This window comes from Trichogramma pretiosum, unplaced genomic scaffold (assembly GCF_000599845.2).
Source record: "Trichogramma pretiosum strain Unisexual culture from Peru unplaced genomic scaffold, Tpre_2.0 scaffold116, whole genome shotgun sequence".
NCBI classification, from domain to species: Eukaryota; Metazoa; Arthropoda; class Insecta; order Hymenoptera; family Trichogrammatidae; genus Trichogramma; species Trichogramma pretiosum.
In genome coordinates, this window is record NW_019641661.1 from 112,019 (window position 1) to 132,073 (window position 20,055).

Here is a 20,055-nt window from a genome sequence, read left to right on the forward strand (position 1 = left end):
TAACAAAACCGAGTAAAATTAAATACATAATAAAAATAATACCTAATCTAGAGCTAATAAATGAACGGGAAACGCCAACAAAAATCATAAAAAAAGTTAAAAATACAAGTAAACTAAAAATTGAACAGCAAAAATGTCCAAAAAAGCAGTAAAACCCAAGCAATTACCAATTTTATTAAAAAACGATTATTCAAAATTAAAAAAAGTGAAATATATCATTTCGGAAAGAAAAATTACACCTAGAAATGATTCTGAAGATTTTAAGTGGTTAGATTATCTTTTTGAAACTTTCTTTAATTTTTTTTAATTTTGAATATTTATGTTTTTCGATTTAATTGTTAACTTACTTTGACTTTGATTCCCTTGTAGGATCTTCTACAACGAATTCATAATTTACTTAGGATTTTAATTTTTGGCTGCAATTTTCTATTTTTTTGTATCATAAGGGTTAAATTCTTTGCAGTTCACAATTCTTAATCATTTTCGTGTTTAGGTCATAACAGTATGCTTGTTTGTATGTCAACGAACTCATCAAAATTATTCATGAATTTGAGCGTAGTGTGTACATTAATGGCTAATGTATCTGTTTACCCTCGAAAAATCCTATTTTAGAGTATGTTAATTTTTCACTTACCTAAACGTTTTACAGTTTAACGAAAAATTTGAATCGTTTCAATTGTACTCGTTAAGAAACAACAATGATTACACTCACAAAGAGGTTACTAATGGGTAACCAAAAATCAGAATTTTCATTTTTTAGGTGAGGAAATTTTTTGTGTATTTTAGAGTACTTTTCAATACACTGCATTGATATAAATTTTTCATACTTTTTTTAGTCATAATGTTTTAATATACAAATATAAATATATACATACTTTTATATATTTTTTCATATTTTCATATATTTTACATATTAATTGGTCTACGGGAATATTATTATATACTTCATTCCATAAATGATTAATGTTGTCTCAATTTGCATTTATTATAAAAATGTATAATAAGTCAGCAGTGTATATCTTCTTTTAGATATTTTTTAAAATCATAAGAAACAGATAAAAAGTAAAACAATTGGTGTTATTTTTATAAATCAATGTTGTGGATCTAATCAATTTTTACATGAGAAATACAAAATTTCATATATAGCCAGATTAATTCAATTAGATTTTTATAGGAAAAAGGTTCACAAAACAATATTAAGGCATTTAATTTTGTAGTCCAAACCAATAACTTATTATTTCTGAAAAATGACAGTCAATAGTTCAAATTAATCTAGAAATGATCATAATTTATGTTTGTTTTGTAAAATACATGCATACTTCTTTTATAGTATCTTTAATCCTCTCTTAACCTTGTCAAAATCTTGTTTCATATTTGAAATATTATAATAATTTATAGACAATATTGGAACCATAAAATTTAAAGACAATAGCTTTTTAAGAGATAAAATAAGGGATATAGAATGATATTAATACATTGTAAATATTTTTCAGGAAAAAAGTCAATGGTGATTTGTCCCAAAAATCCTTTATATCATATAAATTTTATAAAACATTGAATTTACCAATACCTCCAAAACGTCCTTTAAACCCATATTTTAAATTTCTTCAAAACACAAGATTGGCCATTACTCGTGATAAAGAACACTTGAAACCACATCAAGTCGTTAAGTTAGCAGCTCAAGAATGGTCTAATATTGACCCACAGAAAAAAAAAGCACTTCAAGAACAATATTCTCTAGAAATTATGTCTTACAATCAAAATGTAAAAGCTTACAAACAAAGTTTAACTCAAGAACAACGTGATGTTATAAAAAAAAAAAAAGAAGACCAGAAATTTTCTGAAGAACTCACTGAATTAAACAAGGTAATTTTTTTATTAATAGCTTTGGATATAAAAAAGATTGACAAAATTATAATACATACTAATTATTATATATATTATGACTAAATAGCCTGTGGTTAGAAGAAAAATTCATGAACAAACATAGTGTCATTGATAATGTTAATAGGTTGTAAATTATTTATCAGATGTTACAACAATTTTTTACCCGAAACAAAATAATGCCATTTTATTCTGGGTAATAAACTGAATTTGTAATAAAGCAATAGAATATCTTCCACAATAATTTCCAACATCTAAAAATTCTGTATTGTAATATAACAATGATTTTTGAAAAGCAATAAAAATAATGAATGTGCTATCAGTAATTGAAAGAATGTGCTATCAGCAATCCAATGAATGTGTAGGTCATACTAGTATTAATTATAGATTATGGGATGCTTGAGTCATAAGAATTTCGACACAATTAACCCCTACCAAAATTCATCTTCACACTATTTCTCAAAAACTCTTCAAGAGTTTGAATAAGTCTTATTAAGTCTTATAAATATACAGATTTTGTTCAATGATTTTGAAGAGTTTATAAAACTTTACTAAAACTGTAATCGATATAAATGAATTTTTAAAATCTATGTGAAACATGTTATTTGATTTTCAAAATATTTTGATGGATATGGCAACTGCATATTAAATTAAAAAAATGTTTACTAGCTACTTTAATTATTTTAAAGAGTTATTAAGTGTTGATGAAAATTTTTAATAGCTTTAAAAACATTTTTGATTAGTATCAATGCTTACTAAAAGTCACTGAAACTATATGGGCAACCATGTGAACAGTATAGAAAAAAAATGAAAAAAAAACTTTTGACAAAAAAATCGAATTTCCACAAGGTTTTAGAAATTTTAAAAATCATTAATTAGGAGTACAAAATCCGGACATTTATAAGACTTTTAAAGCTTATTTAGACTTTATGAAACCCTATTGCAGGAAAAATGTTGCGTCTGAGAATAAATAGTTAATTTAATTATCCAAATTTAAGAATTATCATTAATTTTGTTGATGAAGGCAAATTAGTGTTTTTTAAAGATAATTCACTTTTCATAGATAAACTTGGAAACTCCTATTAATGATTCATTAATAATGAATTCGAGCTTGTTATTAATAATTAAAATCATAGTGAGATGGGGAATATTTGCTGAAAACCAATTAAGTGGAAAGCGTGACAAATGCGAACTTGTCGCACAGTGCCGTAATAGTACTTTACCATTCTAGTGGCATAAGTAACACTTTTTGGCACGGCGTAGTTTAGGGCCCGAGCGCAGCGAGCTCCTAATAGCTGAGCCGAAGTGTCCCCTATGTCACGAGTATCGTACAACATTTTATAGCACTGTGCTAAGTTCACATTTATGCCCCCTTTTCTGATGCATAAGTCGCACTTTTTGGTAACGCGAAGTGAGGTTAGCGCACGAGCTTATGCGAGTGCGATGCGAACGCAGCGGTGCCCGAATGTGCGACTTATGCCACCGAAAAGCGTGCCACAAATGTGAACTTATGCCACGCAGTGCTATAAAGTATTATTTAACCATGTGCTAAACAAAGGTATCAAAATGATTCTTAAAGTCTAGCGAATAGAACAAATTTTAAGAAATGATTCTTGAAAGTATAAGCAATACCCCTTCCCTCCTCCTATGGTAACCGAGCAGTATATGTAAGTCCCAAAATAAAGTTGAGATTTTTCAGGCTTCTAACCTGGTCAAAATTACTTCACTAAATTATTTTATTGTCAAAATATCTTTGTCGAAAAACTTCTGTCTCTTTATCTGCAATTTGTTTATTGAATTAGTTAGTTTTTCTATTTAAGAAACCCAAACACGCGAAGTATCATTTTCTAAAATTTTAATCCTTCAACACATGATTTATGTACTTCTCGACGCTTCCCTACTAAGATTATCACTTCTCTATTTAATTAAACACATTAACGTGTTATTTTTCGTGGAGAAACGTCGTTATAAAGATTTCATGTATCTAAAATCGACAAAGAGCAATATGTGCTAATTGCTACTGTTGCTTTCGATTATTGAAGTAATTTTACCATTGTTTTGCTACCCTAATTAAATCTCAATTGATTTTTCATTTCTGACATTAATTTTTCCGTTCTAAAATTCAATTTGGTCATCTAAGTGCATTCACAATTGGCTATAATTCGCTTTTATTGCTACTAATGCTGTTATAGGGTTGCCTCTGGTGTTAAAATTTTGAAATCACAAGATAAACAAAAATTTAGCCCCTCTACAGAAGCAGCGTAGTACTAACTCAGCAGAAGTAAAAGTAATAGAGTAAAGGTGTTGATTGCTCGTGTGAATATGCAAATGATAAAATATGTCACATGCGCATCTAAAATGACAGGAAGGATTGTGTTTTTTTTCCTTTCGCCCCTTTTTGTGGCACCTCACCGGAACCGTCGTTAGACATTACTTTGGTGATGGCCGGGGCTAGGCATTTCTGCCACATCGGTGGTTGGTCATTTCCATACAACCCCAATTTGTCGGATAGTGATATGCGACGTTTAGGGGTTCATGGACCCATCTACATTGTGTGCATTACCACTGGTTTTTCATCTTTCTTGGATCCAACCCCGGTCGCTGTGCAACGCGATTGGGGGTTTTCCACGCTTCGAAAGGCGGACTAGCCAGCCATGGACCTATAGCTATTGGCAACCCCAGTTGCAAAATGCTGAGAAAATTTAAACTCAATATAACAACCTAGTTGCTGACAGGACTGTTTCCTTGATTTTTCATTCAGATGCATACTCAGGATTGTTTCCGTTAATTATTATTAATTAATATTATATTATATTATTAATATCCTTATGAATAATAAAATATAACCCGAGCCCTAACGACACTCTCAGATTCAGCAGGCAAAAGGCCTGATGCCTTTACGTACTGAGTCATTCAGGCGTCTAGGACGGATTACGTGTGGGTCAGTAGTGATGCGTAGATAAAAATATGATATATGAAGTACAAATTATTTACTTTGCTTATCCTGGAAAGTTTAGTTTTTAAAATCTGTAGAAAAATATCCCCTATAGACTGAGTTTTTTAGAATTTTTATTTAAGTTAAAATTTTTTTTACAAAAGTTTGTACGCCAACAGCGGTGAAAAGAGCAGAAAATAAGAAAATTTATAGGTGTTATTAAGCATATATTGGATAGTTGAACTGAAATAATGGTCTAAATACAAAATTCCAGAAAACTTGATGATATAAAGAATATTTTTCTAAAATTATGGTCCCTACCAGAGGTTTCTATCTTAAAAACTCTGATGTGAACCCCGCGCACATTGCCAAAATGCTAAAATAGCAAAAATATGCTGTTTCATAGTATAGCTGAAAGAGTATAGTATTTAACTAAAAAGATAATAAACCAAATGGCGTTAAAATTAAATGATTTATTATGCATCTCACCATTCAAACTTATACTAGTTCACTATTGGTAAAAGGGATTATAAAAAATTTGATTTTATGTATGAAGTTAAACAGTCAACACTATAGTCCAACAGATCGGGGATAAAAATTTTTATCTGATACTTCTTTAAATACCTAATTTATGTTCAAACACAAAACTAAAACCTGAATTTTACGCTCAAAAATATTTTAAATATTTTTTTAGATACAACAATATAAGTATCCGAAAACGATCAAAATATTATAATTCGTAATCTTTTTTCAGAAAATGACTGGCTTAGGAAAACCTAAAAAGCCCATGTCTTCATTCATTAAATTTATGACCGAGCAAAACCTTGAGAGAAACAAAGGCATCAAATATAGTGTAAGTAAATTTTCCATAAAGTAGATAATAATAAATCACATAAAAATTTTAAATATGAAAATTTTGATATGATCGACTATGATGGCATCAATAAAATAAATCACTCACCTTCTGTTTAATCGAAAAGTGTAACAGTTAGTTTATTTGAGGGAATGAAGAGGGTTTTTAATCGAGAAAAAAATGATTGAATTGTTGGAAAAGATTTTCTTTCTCTTTTAGCATTTTTTGAAGTTCCAAAAAAGCTACAGTGGCATGTACACAAATATAATGTAGCTTCTTTCATTATAAATAACATTCAAAGTATAAGGCTACAAATGCAATTGTAACAGTTAAGATATTTTCTCTAGATATATTTCGAAATGCGAGACTCCGTAATTGATCACGCTTGAATTCTATGTGAATGATAGGCAGCGGGTAATATTATATGAAAATATGATAAATTGTCCACTGAATGACCGAATTGTTATTTTTCAATGTTTGAATATCTAGGAAAATTTAGAGGTTGCAATTAAAAAAAAAAAGACTGAATTGTTCTTCGCGTAGCTGATTAAATGATGTATCGATTAAAAATATTTAAAAATCATCTTAACATCGTTAATATTATTAAAAATGACTATTTTATGAGTCACCACGAAAACGCTAGTGAATGACAACTTTCTCCAATAAATAACCAGGCGATAACCAGTGAATGCCCAATATACTTTTCTACAAGGTTTTATCGAAATTAAACGTTGCCTTTTGTTTTAATAATCGAATCTAATCATAAATCATTGTTATTGGTACAGTATTGGTCAAATGGTTCTGTTTAAATTGATTTTATGCAAAAATTAGTAGAAGTAGATTATTGGCAAACCTAACCTGTATATGATTATATTCTTAAAAATTTGGTCATTTTCTGGTTTTATGTAAATCGACGCCTCATCTAATTAATAACCACCAAAAGAATTTCTATATTCATTTATTTGTAGATAATACAATTTGTATCAGTCAAAAGTTGACTAAAACTCTACGTATAACATAGCTTAATGTTGTGAAAATATTATAAATTGAATTAACATTCGTGTATTCAATTTATAAGTAATGATTCATCGAGCGGTCATTCACTGGTGGGTGGCCATTCACTGGACGGTTTACCCTACATTCCTCGACAAAATTATGGCTACAACATTTTTTATTGAAATTTCGTCAATAGTCAAATGCTTATATCTCCGTTGATTTTGATCAACACGATTTTTTTCTGATCGCTTGGAAATTTTAAGTTTAAGATCATATGGGTAATTCTTAGGAACGTAGAATTATTAAAAAAAAAAAAAAAATTTCTGCAAATATGAAAAACTTGTTTCCAATATCTAAAATATTCGCAAATTTTATTAGAATTTTTGGGACTGTCCATCATTATTTTTGAAAGACCCAAAGTTGAAATTTTTTGAATATTGCCCAAAGTTCATGATTATTGCAAATACTAAAATAATTCTCAGCTCCGTACAGAGTAATTCAAAAGTGAGAATGCAAGAGAACTTTTTTGTTAGAAATTCTCCGAATGTTTAAAAAGAAATATAATTCATAGTGACCTGAGCATTTACACGTGCAACACGTTATTCATATTTGCAGTAAAAATTGTTATAGTCATTTGACTACACTGAGAATCGGCCCTTACATTACGAATAGGTTCAAGTCAATTTCGAATTCACAGTCGTATTCAAGCGTAACACCACATACACCAGAAAAAATGGATTATTCAATTATGTACCTGATTTACAGCAGTTTATTTGTCCAAATCAAACATCAAATCAAATATAACTATCGCAAAGTCCTTTTTTTCAAGACAAATTAAAGAAGTGTTCTGAACGATTATTTTGTGGCCTGTAGATCGTTTGGAATATAACGTTCGTAGATATGTAAAATGTCTCGTTGAAATTGACTCTACCTAAGGGGATACACATTTTTTAAATCCTATGTATTACGCAGTGAAGCTGAAAAAAGTGCTTGGATCCTCAAAATTTTTGATTTCGATTTCTAAATAAAAAGTACTATAATAGTACTGTATAGTACTTTTATAGTACTGTTATAATCATTTTTTTATAGTAGTATTACTATAGCACTAATATGATATTACTATAGCTTTTTTTTTTTTTTTAAATCGGACTCAAAAATTTCTATGAACTTCAATTGTTTTACTGTAAAATTTTGAATATTTAATATTTAATGAATATGACTATGAATATTTGATGAATTTTTTTATACGAGGTGAGGAGTAAATATAGAAACCCTTGGAAATCTCCGAAAATAAGCGGGGAAAAAAATAAAAAACATCATATGCGACGGATTTTTTTACCGAAACTTCAATGGTGACCTTGAATATAATCTCTACGCTACAGCGAACCAAAAATCGATTTTTCAAATGGAAACCTCCTTTTTTTATTGCAGATTTGAAAAGATCGGAAAATTTTACATTGAACATGTATTTCATTTTTTCAAGGTCATTTTAAGCGCTCTACATATAATAAAACCACTATTTAACTTAAAATTAAGCTTTAGTAAGGACTTTTTTGTAACTGTAGCGCCCGCAAAATGACTTTGAAAAAAAAAAACAAAATAAATATTTTAAGATAAATATTTTTGTACGTTATTATGTAAATATTTGGAATAAGTTGGAGTCAAAATCGAGTTGCCAGACGCTTTTTAGCATAACATCTAAAATGACGGAAAAAATTGATTGCTTTAACGAGTACCTAGACTACAGTCATTGGCCTATCCAAATCAAACGAGTAATTAAAGAGAAAGTTCTCTAAGATTTTTTACACCCTGTAGGCCGTTTTGAAGATACCATTTGAAGTACAAAAAATGCCTCAAATCGATTCGATTTCAGTTAAGATGAGGGGTGGGGAGACCCACACTATGGCGGAGTGAAAAACCCCTTTTGTCGCCGATCGCTTTCTAATAGCAATAGAACGTTAGTATAACTCAAAAAAAAGAGAAAAGCCGTGAAGTAGGCGCATACAAATGATATCTTCAGTTAACGCATGAAGCTTGAAGTTTGAATTTCGTAAAAACAATATAATCATGCTTCAGAAATAAATCACAGCAAAGTCTCTCGACGTCGGGTAGACCGATTGGGCTGAATGTATTCAGGACTTGTTTTACATGTTAACAGGAGTTTCTTTGTAAAATTTTAGCCCTCTAAGTGCCTTAGAAACAAAGATATAGTCATAGGAAGGTTGAAAAACGACGTTACATTAATTTTTTTTCGTGCTATTTCTATCTTTGTACACCTGAACGTTGCGTAATTTTGCTGCTATTGAGACGAACAAGTAACCAATCTTTTTGTATTTTAAAGACCTTTTTAACCATATAAGTTTGTATAGGGCTTTCTAAATTTTTATTGAAGTTACAATATAAAACGTCTAAACTTTCGTGTCGCGATCGAAACTACATTTGTTATTATATTTTCGGTTTGATAAGAGTTACACATGCTAGACAAACTTGAACCCAAATGATAGTTATATGGTCTTGAAGAGCATAAAATTACCTTTAATTTGGTGTATGTAAAAAGTTTTCAAGTCCTCTAGAACCGAAGATACAGCTGTTTGAAGTTTTACTGAAAATTCAAGATTCAATTCTGTGATGATCTTACCATATCCGGTCTATGATAAATTCACAGAGTTAGTACTTGAATTTTCAATAAAACTTCAAACAGCTGTATCTTCGGTTCTAGAGGACATAAAAACTTTTTACATACACCAAATTAAAGGTAATTTTATGCCCTTTGAGACTATATAACTATCATTGAGGTTCAAGTTTGTCTAGCATGTGTAACTCTTATCAAACCGAAAATATAATAACAAATATAGTTTCGATCGCGACACAAAAGTTTAGACGTTTTATATTGTAACTTCAATAAAAATTTAGAAAGCCCTAACAAACTTATATGGTTAAAAAGGTCTTTAAAATACAAAAAGATTGGTTACTTGTTCGTCTCAATAGCAGCAAAATTACGCAACGTTCAGGTGTACAAAGATAGAAATAGCACGAAAAAAAATTAATGTAACGTCGTTTTTCAACCTTCCTATGACTATATCTTTGTTTCTAAGGCACCTAGAGGGCTAAAAGTGTACAAAGAAACTCCTATTAACATGTAAAACAAGCCCTGAATACTTTCAGCCCAATCGGTCAACCCGACGCCAAGAGATTTTGCTGTGATTTATTTCTGAAGCATGATTATATTATTATACTCGTGTGTTAACCTCACTTCGAGCTACCAGAAAGTGCGACTCATGACTCAAAAAAAGGGTCATAAATGTGAAATTAGCCCAGTGCTATAAAATGTCGTGCGATACTCGTGCCATGGAGACACTTTTATCGTAAAGTACTATTTTAAAAATAAGCAATTTTTTAGAATTATAAGTTTTGAATGGAATGAGGATCTGAAAATATTTGCTTAAAAAATGGTTTAAGTTAATGAATTTATATTTTTATGTTTTTCAATCATAAAAAGGAGTAGGCATAAAATATCAAAATGAAAAATAATAATTAATTAATAAATAATTTGATAAATAATTTAATAAAATGAAATGAATTTACAGGAATGGTTGAAGAGCGTAGGGGAAAAATGGAAAAGCACACCTTATCACATTAAAAAATTGTACGAAGATGAAGCTAATCAAGCTTTAACTCTATATAAAGAAAAAATGATGATGTGGGAAAAAAAAATGATATCTGAAGGTAACGATGATATTCTAAAGAAAATAAACTCACTCAGAAAATTGAAAAAAAAAGATTAATTTACTATTAAATGTGAAGCCTTGAAGAGCTCAGAAAACTTAAAATAACTTTTTATTGTTACATTGTTGAACCTATATAAATAATAAAATAATTTTATAGTCATTAATTATATTTATTTTCTTCAAATATTAAAAGACAAAAATTCATGATTATTTATAAAAATTTCTAAAGTTTTCTGTGCAAGGATTAAGCTTAGAATATAAATTGAACACTGATAGCGTATAAAATTGCTGATAATCATCATATCTTTCAAAATCGGGAATAATCGATTCTCGGTCAGGCCGAAGTATAAAATAAAAGTTTTGTATTTGTCCGCTCCCTGTTTCTTCATTTCTAAATCTTTGCACTCTTTCATAATGAAAACAATATAGTACAACACAGTGAAGATCTGTAAGTTGTAATAAAAAAAATGAATCACAATCAAAATAAAGACATATTATTTAAGTGTTTACCTTGTATAAAGATTTCCATTTGATGAAAACGTAACTCATAAAACCAGCAATAAAAATGCTAAGAAACAAATCATGTTTTATGTAATATGATTGTAAAAATGACATTAAAAGTGAACGGTTTTGATTTTCTTCAGTAATCGTCTGTACTTCATCTGAAACTACTTCAAAAACATCACAATCATGAATCTCGTCATCTGGTAAAGGGCGTCCAAAAACTGTTTCTGGTAATTTAGGTACATCTTTGACAAGAACACTATCTGTAATGAGATAATTTAAGTATTATTTATTTTTAACAATCGTGGTTACAAAAATCATATTCATATCTGAATGTTACAGATTCAGATAGATTTGAGCAGAGTCTTATAATAGTTCGTTGTCTAATGATATATTGCTAAGATTTTAATCAGCAATTTACTCATTTCTTCTGAACTCGTGAGTACTCAGAATAACGGAATTTTGCACTGATTGAAAATGCGATTTTTTCTACGTTCGAGGCTTTAAGGTAGTTGGGTGATCATTATAACGACAGTACCTTTTTGAGTACTTTCGGCATGCGCAGCTGGCTTATGCGCGAGCTAGAAGTGGGTTAGAAAGCGACATAAGCCAAAATACCATGATTTTATACTTTGATCGTTGAATACTTCAACGAATCGTTTTCGTTGAAAGCACGAAGCACTATATTTTTTAATGCCCTATTCGAAATGATTTAGTCTTCTTATGAATAGTTTTTCATGTCCCTCGTAACATAATTTATCAAGTTATAGTCATTTCATTCTCAAATTTCGTCAGCCTCTGATAAGAACCGTATTAAAATATCAATTTTCGGATTGAAACTCCTGGAGAATTGGCACGCGGATCTAGGCTGAAATGTTAAGGGTCAATCGGGGATGACTTGAATAAACAACCACCAAAAGTTTCAGTCCGATGGTAACGAATTAATTTTTTTATCCAACTAATTTAATGCTTACTTGAAAAATTAATGTTGCGGAAACCAATAAAAAGCGTAAGGTTCATTTTTTATCTCGAAAATATTTGAGTTTATAAAAAAAGTTGAAAGGGCAATAGTTTTTGGAATAGATCACAAAAAAAACCTCCAACAATTTCCGTAAAATGGGAACCATCCCATTTCCCAAAAACGATATCTACTATAAATTAAAGAGTTTTTCGAATGCCTGAAACATAAAAAAACCGCTGCCAAACATTGGCAGAGTTTTCAAATAAAAAACAAGTATCGTTCCTATTTCTATTTATAATTGCTGATAAAAATTGAATTTTTGCTGCTCTTTTTGTTTTAATCACTAATTATATATTCGCAAAACAACTTTAGCTTTAACTTTGTAAAAATCTTTAATTAAATTTTTAAAAAAAGAAAAGAAACATTTTAACCTTTACAAAGTAACTATGCGATTAATCGATGAATTTTAACGTTTTTTTTCTTACATTGAAGTTAAACTGCTAGTCTTTGGAAATCAGTGCTCAAATAATTCAATCACTTAAGTGCTCAAAGGAGGCTTGAAATTGAAAAAATTTTTATTTCCCTTTTTAAGAATTAATAAAAAAAATTTAATTTAAATTAAAAGAATTTACGGAGAACGGATTTAAATAAAACTTTTTCAGGCTTAATTCTCAAATCAATCGACAATACATGCAGTTTATTTCAATTGTATCAGTACCCTGCTGAAAAAAATCATATGATGTATTGGCATAATTAACCATATGATTTTCTGTGGCCAACAGACGATTGTGAGCAGAGCAGCTCGAGTTTGTGAGATTCCGGCGACGCGGAGTCTACCCGTGTGGTCGCGAACCTAGTGAGCGAGGAGCAACGTGAGTAGTTTGATTGTCTTATCGTGCCCCGCGCCGACCCTCAAACGGCAACGCAGCTCGCGTGCGCGACCAAGTGTGAGTGTGTGAGCTTCGGCTCCGAGTAAATGATCAGTTCAGAGTAGATTAAATAAAGCCTTATATTATTGTTAACTTTAATTCTTTGTGTTATTATTCGGACAACCCTTCATATTCTTTTCTGCTCTCTCTCGCGGACTTTCTTGTTTGCAGGTACGTTTTCAGGTGCAGTGTTGCAGCCAACGGAGTCCCCGTACCCTACCCGTCAGCGTCTCCTCTCAGAGGAAAACCGTGCCTACGACCTCGAGGTAATTTCGTGCCCTTTTTCCTCCCATCTAGCTAGCCGGACTCTGGTCGGCGACGAGCATCCGCTCGTCTGGCGCGTCGTTAATCGTCAAAGCTGGCCAGACTTGTGAAGCTCGCGCAGGCGGTGAGCACGGGGAGTTCACCGTCACAGTTGCAAAATTGAAAAAGAAGCAAATAAACTACTTGTGTATTCAAATATAAAATTAAAATGTAATGTGAAAATTTGAAAATTGTTTTTTGAATAAATATTACTCAATGACTATATAATAATATAATAGATATCGTATGAAAAAATATAATAAAAATATAATAAAAAAGATAGAGGTACAGATTGATAGAAATGAAATAAAAATATTTTGACTAGATTATAAGATAGCTTATGTAAGAAACAAAACTGTGGCAAATGCAAATGTTACGTAATAACAAGAAGGTGAATAACCACAAAAAAAACAAAATAATAATATGAATAATGAAATGTAGTCATCTGCACTGAGAGCTTTGGCAGACTTGTACCACAACACTTAGAATCACAGCTGTCACAAGCGGCTGCTTGTATCATTTGCCAAACTCGATTCTCACAACCCCAGGGTGCGTTCAAAAGGGGGGCAGGGGGATTTGTAGCGGGAAGAAATCCTTATGGATAATCTGGCAAAAATCGACGTGGAATCTATTATCTGTCCTCGAAAAATTTATGTACTTTCCATGATGTTTCCTAGCAGCTAATCCACGAAGAAATCCATGCAACTATTTACAACTGGGCTAACGAGGTTCAGGGTATCATTTAAAATGGAGCCAAATTTTTCAAAACCACATTTCCTTCCAAACATTATATCATGAATATTAATATCAATTTAAAACTTTTCAACGTGAAATTTTTTTTATGAAAAAAAAAAAAATTTTTTTCTGGCCTTTTTACCATAGTTTTTCAGGAGAACACAAATTTTCGATTTTATGCATAAAAATAATGTAACAAGGTAAAAAAGGAACAAAAATATGTACATCATATAATGTACTTTTTTCAAATAGAGTTTAATTTTTTGAAGACCGACTTGATATCCATATTCGACATCCTGTAAAATATTTTGTTAGAATAAAATATTTGTATCAAAAATTCGACGGGACATTGTAAAGTAATTTGAGATGCAGAAAATGAAATCGCCTTTTTCTTGTTTAGAAATTTGCAGGAACAACCTGTATCTGTATGATTATTTATCGCCTCGTTTTAATTTGAATTTGATAATTTCAATCTTGTAAGTTCTGAAAATTTCAATTTGAATAATTTTTTTTCTAGATCGATTTTCGAAAAACAGGATCAAAATTTTTTATTTCCGATTTTAAGATTTCGATTCGGTTTTCCAAAAAACCTACTCAATAAAATGAAATTTAATTTAATATAATTATTCACAGCAAGAGTATGAAGGGGCTCTACAGTGCTTTTTTTCAAAAATCGATAAAAAAAAAGGTTTTTTAAATTTACGTTTTCAAAGCTTGGTCGGTAAAATCCGAGGCCACGGTATTGTCTCAAGAACAACAGTTGAAAGTGAAACATAAGAAAATGAAATTCTTAAAAATTTAACAATACAATTCCAAAAGTAAATTTCCATTCAATTCAGAGAACTAAATTTGAAAAAATCCCAAAATGAAATGAAATCCTGTGGAAGTTAAGAATTCAATTAAAAAAACAACATTTAAAATCAATGAAGATCAAATAAAATTCCTAGAAGAAAATTCAACCAAGGAGGAGGATTCTGAAGTTTCAATTATGATGCTTTTATAAACAATGGATTCTGGATAATATAATTGACAGGTGTGATACTTCAGGGTTCTTAAGATACAATTTTAAACTGTAATTATATTTGACTTTTCTGATTTGCACTGTTATTTATTTAATTGTTTACTTGTTTAGATTTTATTTAATTTTTGGGATTTATAGCAATTGAATTATAAATTACGTGGGTTTTAATTTCAAAATTAAATTGTGTGATTAATATTGAAATTTTACCTATAACTGGTTTTTTTAAATAGCTGTGTATGAATTTCTAGTTTTAATTCGATTTGTTTTCATACTTGAACTTGAATTATATTGTTTAAATTGTTAATGTACTTGCTTTTTAATTTTTTTATCATTTGAGTACACAGAAAAATATATTATTTCAATAGCTGGAATTTTTTATATAATCTATAGAAATATTGGCATGTATTGAATTAAAAATAATCATAATTTTAATTCCAAATGAATCTTAATATGCATTATGAGATCTTGCTTAATACAACCACTATTACAATTAATATGCAAGTTAATTTTGTGCTTGAAGTAATTGTATTTTCTTTTCCATTTCAAGGTTATAAAGGTAATTTAGAAAAATATAGTACAATTTTTCTACAGTGGAGTTTCCAACATTTTTGACATTCTCTACTGGCAACCGTAAACTCCGTTATAGGTTAATCATTCATTAATGAAATAATTATTAATTAATAAATATAATTAAAAATGTGTTTAGACTTAAATTAATCATTATCAAATTTGATATCTTCAAAGGAAATTATGAATTAAGTTCAACTACCATTTTTATGGAGTATATTATTACAATAATTATTTAGAGAGAATTTTAATGTGTTTCTATTTATCAGTTAATAAACCCATAAAAGTACCTTTATAAGATATTTCTGAACTACTTCCATTTATTTTATTCCAGCGATCTTTAGAATTGTTGAGTATTTTCATTCTTCTTGCTTCACGTTTATCATGTTGTTTTGACATTGTATTAATTAAAATGTTTTTTTTAACTGTCTAGTATAATGCTTTTTTCAAACTTTTTTAATTCAGTTCTATGAATTATCTTCTTGGGTTTCAAGCAAGTAAGACAGGTCTATAAATTTAATTTCATGTTAACTTGTAAAATATATCTGAAATTAAATGTAAATTACTTTCTATTCATTATTATATCATTGTTTAATACTGAAGTAATCATTAATAGTTATCCTTAATAATTAATGATGATGATTGGAATTGAAAAAACTTAATTGTACACTAATTCAATTTGCTAGGGCCAATTCACTGGTATGAAACAGAGTATTGGGAATATGAACAATAGTTTAGGTGCTAGTTTTTGGACGATTAAGAAAAGTTCTTTTTATGTTCACTTGGGAAGTTGAATACTCATAGATTACCCAAGGTGGGAGAGAGCGAATTAACCGAAGCTCCCCCTACCCGACTAGAAATAATTCCGGCGCAGTTTTGGTTCAGACTAGGTGCTTAATTTAGTAAAACTGATCCTGATCAGGTTTTAGATTTAGCTCTATATTTCGTGCTAATAATCCGTGCTTAAGCCTATATTTTCTGAAATTATAGGACTTTGAGCGTTAGTGGGTTAACCCATTAGATTTAGAAACTGAGCTCAAAATTTTGATTTTTTGCGTAATAAAAAAGTTATGGCTACTTAAACAAAAAAAAACGTAAAAATTTTTACAAAAAATCAAGTTTTCGCCTTTTTTTCGCCGTGTTACCGTTATGGAATCACGATTTAAATATGATCAGAGGTGATCACGACTATCAAAGTATCTCAGAGAATTTTTATAGAATTTTCGAACCACTACTTCAAATAAAAAATTCACAAAACTGTATGTACACATGAATGAAAAAAGTGTCGTTTTGCAGTAAAAGGGCTGTATCTTTGCGGTTAAAAGGATTTAAAGGTCTTGAAAAAACCTACAAATCTAAGGCCTCAGAATGTTTCTACGAGTCTTCTTACTAAACTGACAGCAGAAATAGCACAGACCAGAAAAACTTTTTTTAACGAGTAGAGAATACTGGTCCTCTGTGGTGTGTTTTCGCCCCGTATTTATACTGTTCTCCGCCGGAAAAGAACTGGTACTCCCATAAGCTCTGCGTGCCGCAAGTATGAAGAACACTAAAGCTATTTTTACCTTTTTGGAGAACATACAATATCTTCTTCCATATATTACGCGTTGAATGAATCTCGCGCAAAAATTCTGGTCTCCCGAACAAGTCTGGAAAATAGATGACTAAAAAAAAAAATAATTTTATTATATGTGGCATTTCACGTCAACTCTCCTAGTGCCGACGTGCGCGGGCGGTCGGACGCCACCAACGTGGGAAAAAACCACGTTTTTTCTTCTTTCTCTCGCTATATATCGCTAAAATCAAAAAACGCCTCTCTGGAAAATGTCTATATCGATGGAAAATTTCCTGATCTTTCGATCTAGACTATTTAAAAAAATCTTAAAAATGACGTTTTTGAGATAATCGACTTTAAAGTTTTTCCAGCGATTTTCCCGGGTAAAGCGGAAAATGTTGGAAAATCTGACCTTTTCATCGGAAAGCTGAGGCGATTTCCGATCGATATCATGGGTTCGTTTTTTTCTCTAGGTGCATTTTAGTACTTTTACAGCGATTCACAAATTGAGTGATTTGGCTTAATTCTGCCGCGCCGCGCGGCACTGGGAGAGTTGACGTGAAATGCCACATATATATTGTGACGTGCGAGGGTCTAGGCAGCAGCCTGTGCTCGCCCTGCCGTCTAATTATTTATTTCGGAGGCTCCGGTTAGCCTAACTGGTCGTCTTACCTCAAAGGGGGTCGAGCCCTCCACCAAATGTGCCTCGAGCGTCGGCGATTGTGTGCTGAAAAGTCGGAAAGGTTCGCGAAATGACCACCAGAGGGAGTTAGTTTAAATCCAAATCAATCGTTTATTGTCTTACGTTAAGTTACTATTTATTCTATTAATTAAGAAAGATCGTCGAAGTATTACTCAAATGTAGATAAATGACAAAGGAAAGTCTGACAATTACTTTAGTGCCGTCACAATACCATACGGGCTTCGTGCAATAAGGTCCAAGTGGAAAAACGTCGAGTCACAATACGAGCTCGGTTCGAATCCCGATATCGTGCCGCGCACCTGCACTCGCGCGTCTCTGACTCGCTATGCGCGAAGCCTTATGTCGCGTGAGTTCGCTCGCGAAAGTCCAAGGGGACTCATCGAGTCACGACACGTGCCCGGTTCGAATCCCGTTTTCGTGACGCGACCTTAATAACACGCGGACTTGACTTAACGTGGCTCGGCCTGCGACGGCTTCGCTGCTTTCGCGCGAGCGGATACGACGGACTGCGAAATGGCCGCTTACAAACTCGAAACGCGCGCGACGTAATTGCGACTTGTTCGCCTCGGACCAATCACATACACACAATGACAATGCTTCGACTCGACTTATTTACTACGCGACCGACTCTTCGCTCGTTCCACGTCATGCGGCACACAGCACGCTTACGCACATACACGACCGACCAAGACTAGGAGGTACAGGTTAAACGCTTACAATCTCCTCGACTCGGTCCGAATACGTCATGCCGTTGTCCGCTCGCGGTACGCTGCAGACTTGTCCGAGTCCTGGTGTGGTGGATCGGCCGCTGCTCACTCGTCGACTCGTGCTGCGAATCGGCTCGTGGACCGGCGCCGTGTCTCAATCGCTGAGCGGCCTCGCAATCCGCACGTGGGTTGGCGCCGTTCACGGTGGACTGTCCGTCCCGTCGTAGCCTCGCACTACTGATTGGTCTCTGTTGCCACGCCGGTAATCGCACGATGCAGGCTGCGCACTCCACAGGCACACACAGCACTTCGGGTATGCGAGTCGCGATGCTCGTCGTCGTCGCGCACTCGGTTGACTTAACCTCGCTCGTACGCACACGACTTGGTTTTTTTTCTCGCGCACTCGCCTCGGACACAGCTTCTCTCTTCTCGATTTCACTCTCGTTCTCTCTCTCTCTACCACGCTATGCGACGATCACTCGTTTTAATCGACTTCTTTGCTGCACTCAAACTCGCTTTTTAGCCTCGGACTTTGTGGTTCGCACTCGCACGATACGCAGTCGTCGTCGTAATCGCGTCGCTTCACGTGCCTTCTTCTTCCTCGCTTCGTCTTCCGTGCTGCTGCCGCTGCTGCTGCTCGAGTTGCGGCTCGTCGCCGCGCCGCTCGTTCGGTCGGTAACCGTCGAGCACGTGCCTACGCTGCCGCGGCACATGGAGGTTATAAGCGCTCGGCTCTTCCTTCACCCTGCACGGTCAGTTGGTCGGCCGCGCGTCACACGCATACACACAGCATTTTTGCGTAACGGCTCGCGCTCGTCGCCCGTAACATCGTTACAATATATACCTTGTATTTACAATATATATACCTTGTATACGGACGGAAAAAATAAATGAAGATATGGCTTCGATTGGATTTTTCATCAGCTTTTTCATGGCAGTATCAGACTTTCCGAAATATTCAATTTTCATAAGAAAAAATCAAAAAGAAACCATAATAAGCTATTTTTCTGTACTGATTTTTTCAAGATATTTAGCTCGGCATGTTTGGTGATGATTTTCTCGGTGAATATGCAATGTATCGAAAAATCTGATATCACCATCGGAAAGCTGAGAAAATTTCCTATCGAATGGAGTAGTCAGTCATTTTTTTTAAATGAGTTTTGATACTTTTTCAGCCACTTAGAAATTGAGTGAATTGTCGTATTTACGCCAAAACATGACTTTTTGGGCCCTAAAACACAAAAGTAGCCAGAAAAAAATTAACTATCTTTAAATATCATGTTCACGCATTTTGTTAGCTTCCTAGGACTTTCAAGAACAAACCCAATGTTCATAGTATGCGTCCAACGAAAACAATTTTTTCCGTTTTTAGTCGAAAAATTGGAAACTAAATTCTGGAATTGCTCATATATAAGAAAAACCTTGTATTTTTACAATATATATAAACAATAAATATCTTGTATTTACGTATTAAGGTACATATTGTGACGTGCGAGGGTCTGGGCCGTAGCCTGTGCTCGCCCTGCAGTCTAATTATTTATCACTAAGGCTCCGGTTAGCCTATTAGGTCGTCTTACCTCAAAAGGGGGTCAAGCCTTCCACCGAGTGTGCCTCGAGCGTCGGCGATTCCGTGCTGAAAAGGTTGGAAAAGGTTCGCAAAATGACCACAAGAGG

At 32.6% G+C, this 20,055-nt stretch overlaps 2 protein-coding genes across 3 annotated transcripts; one reads left to right on the forward strand and one right to left on the reverse strand.

Annotated features, from left to right (window-relative positions):
• Positions 1-445: 445 nt before the first annotated feature.
• Positions 446-10,560, forward strand: LOC106659962 (transcription factor A, mitochondrial). The gene is made up of 4 exons (XM_014382771.2): positions 446-760; positions 1,494-1,866; positions 5,574-5,672; positions 10,256-10,560. The coding sequence occupies exons 1-4, from the start codon at positions 699-701 to the stop codon at positions 10,451-10,453; spliced, it is 732 nt and encodes a 243-aa protein (XP_014238257.1). The 5' UTR covers positions 446-698; the 3' UTR covers positions 10,454-10,560.
• LOC106659969 lies at positions 10,436-16,170 on the reverse strand. Of its 2 annotated transcripts, XM_014382779.2 has the most exons (4): positions 15,983-16,170; positions 15,707-15,924; positions 10,907-11,163; positions 10,436-10,842 (listed from the first exon to the last, which is right to left on the reverse strand). In XM_014382779.2, the coding sequence occupies exons 2-4, from the start codon at positions 15,813-15,815 to the stop codon at positions 10,576-10,578; spliced, it is 633 nt and encodes a 210-aa protein (XP_014238265.1). In that variant the 5' UTR covers positions 15,816-15,924; positions 15,983-16,170; the 3' UTR covers positions 10,436-10,575. The 2 variants fall into 2 exon arrangements, with proteins under 2 accessions (XP_014238265.1, XP_023315987.1); XM_023460219.1 differs by lacking the exons at positions 15,707-15,924; positions 15,983-16,170 and adding an exon at positions 11,875-11,941.
• Between the last annotated feature and the right edge of the window lie 3,885 nt (positions 16,171-20,055).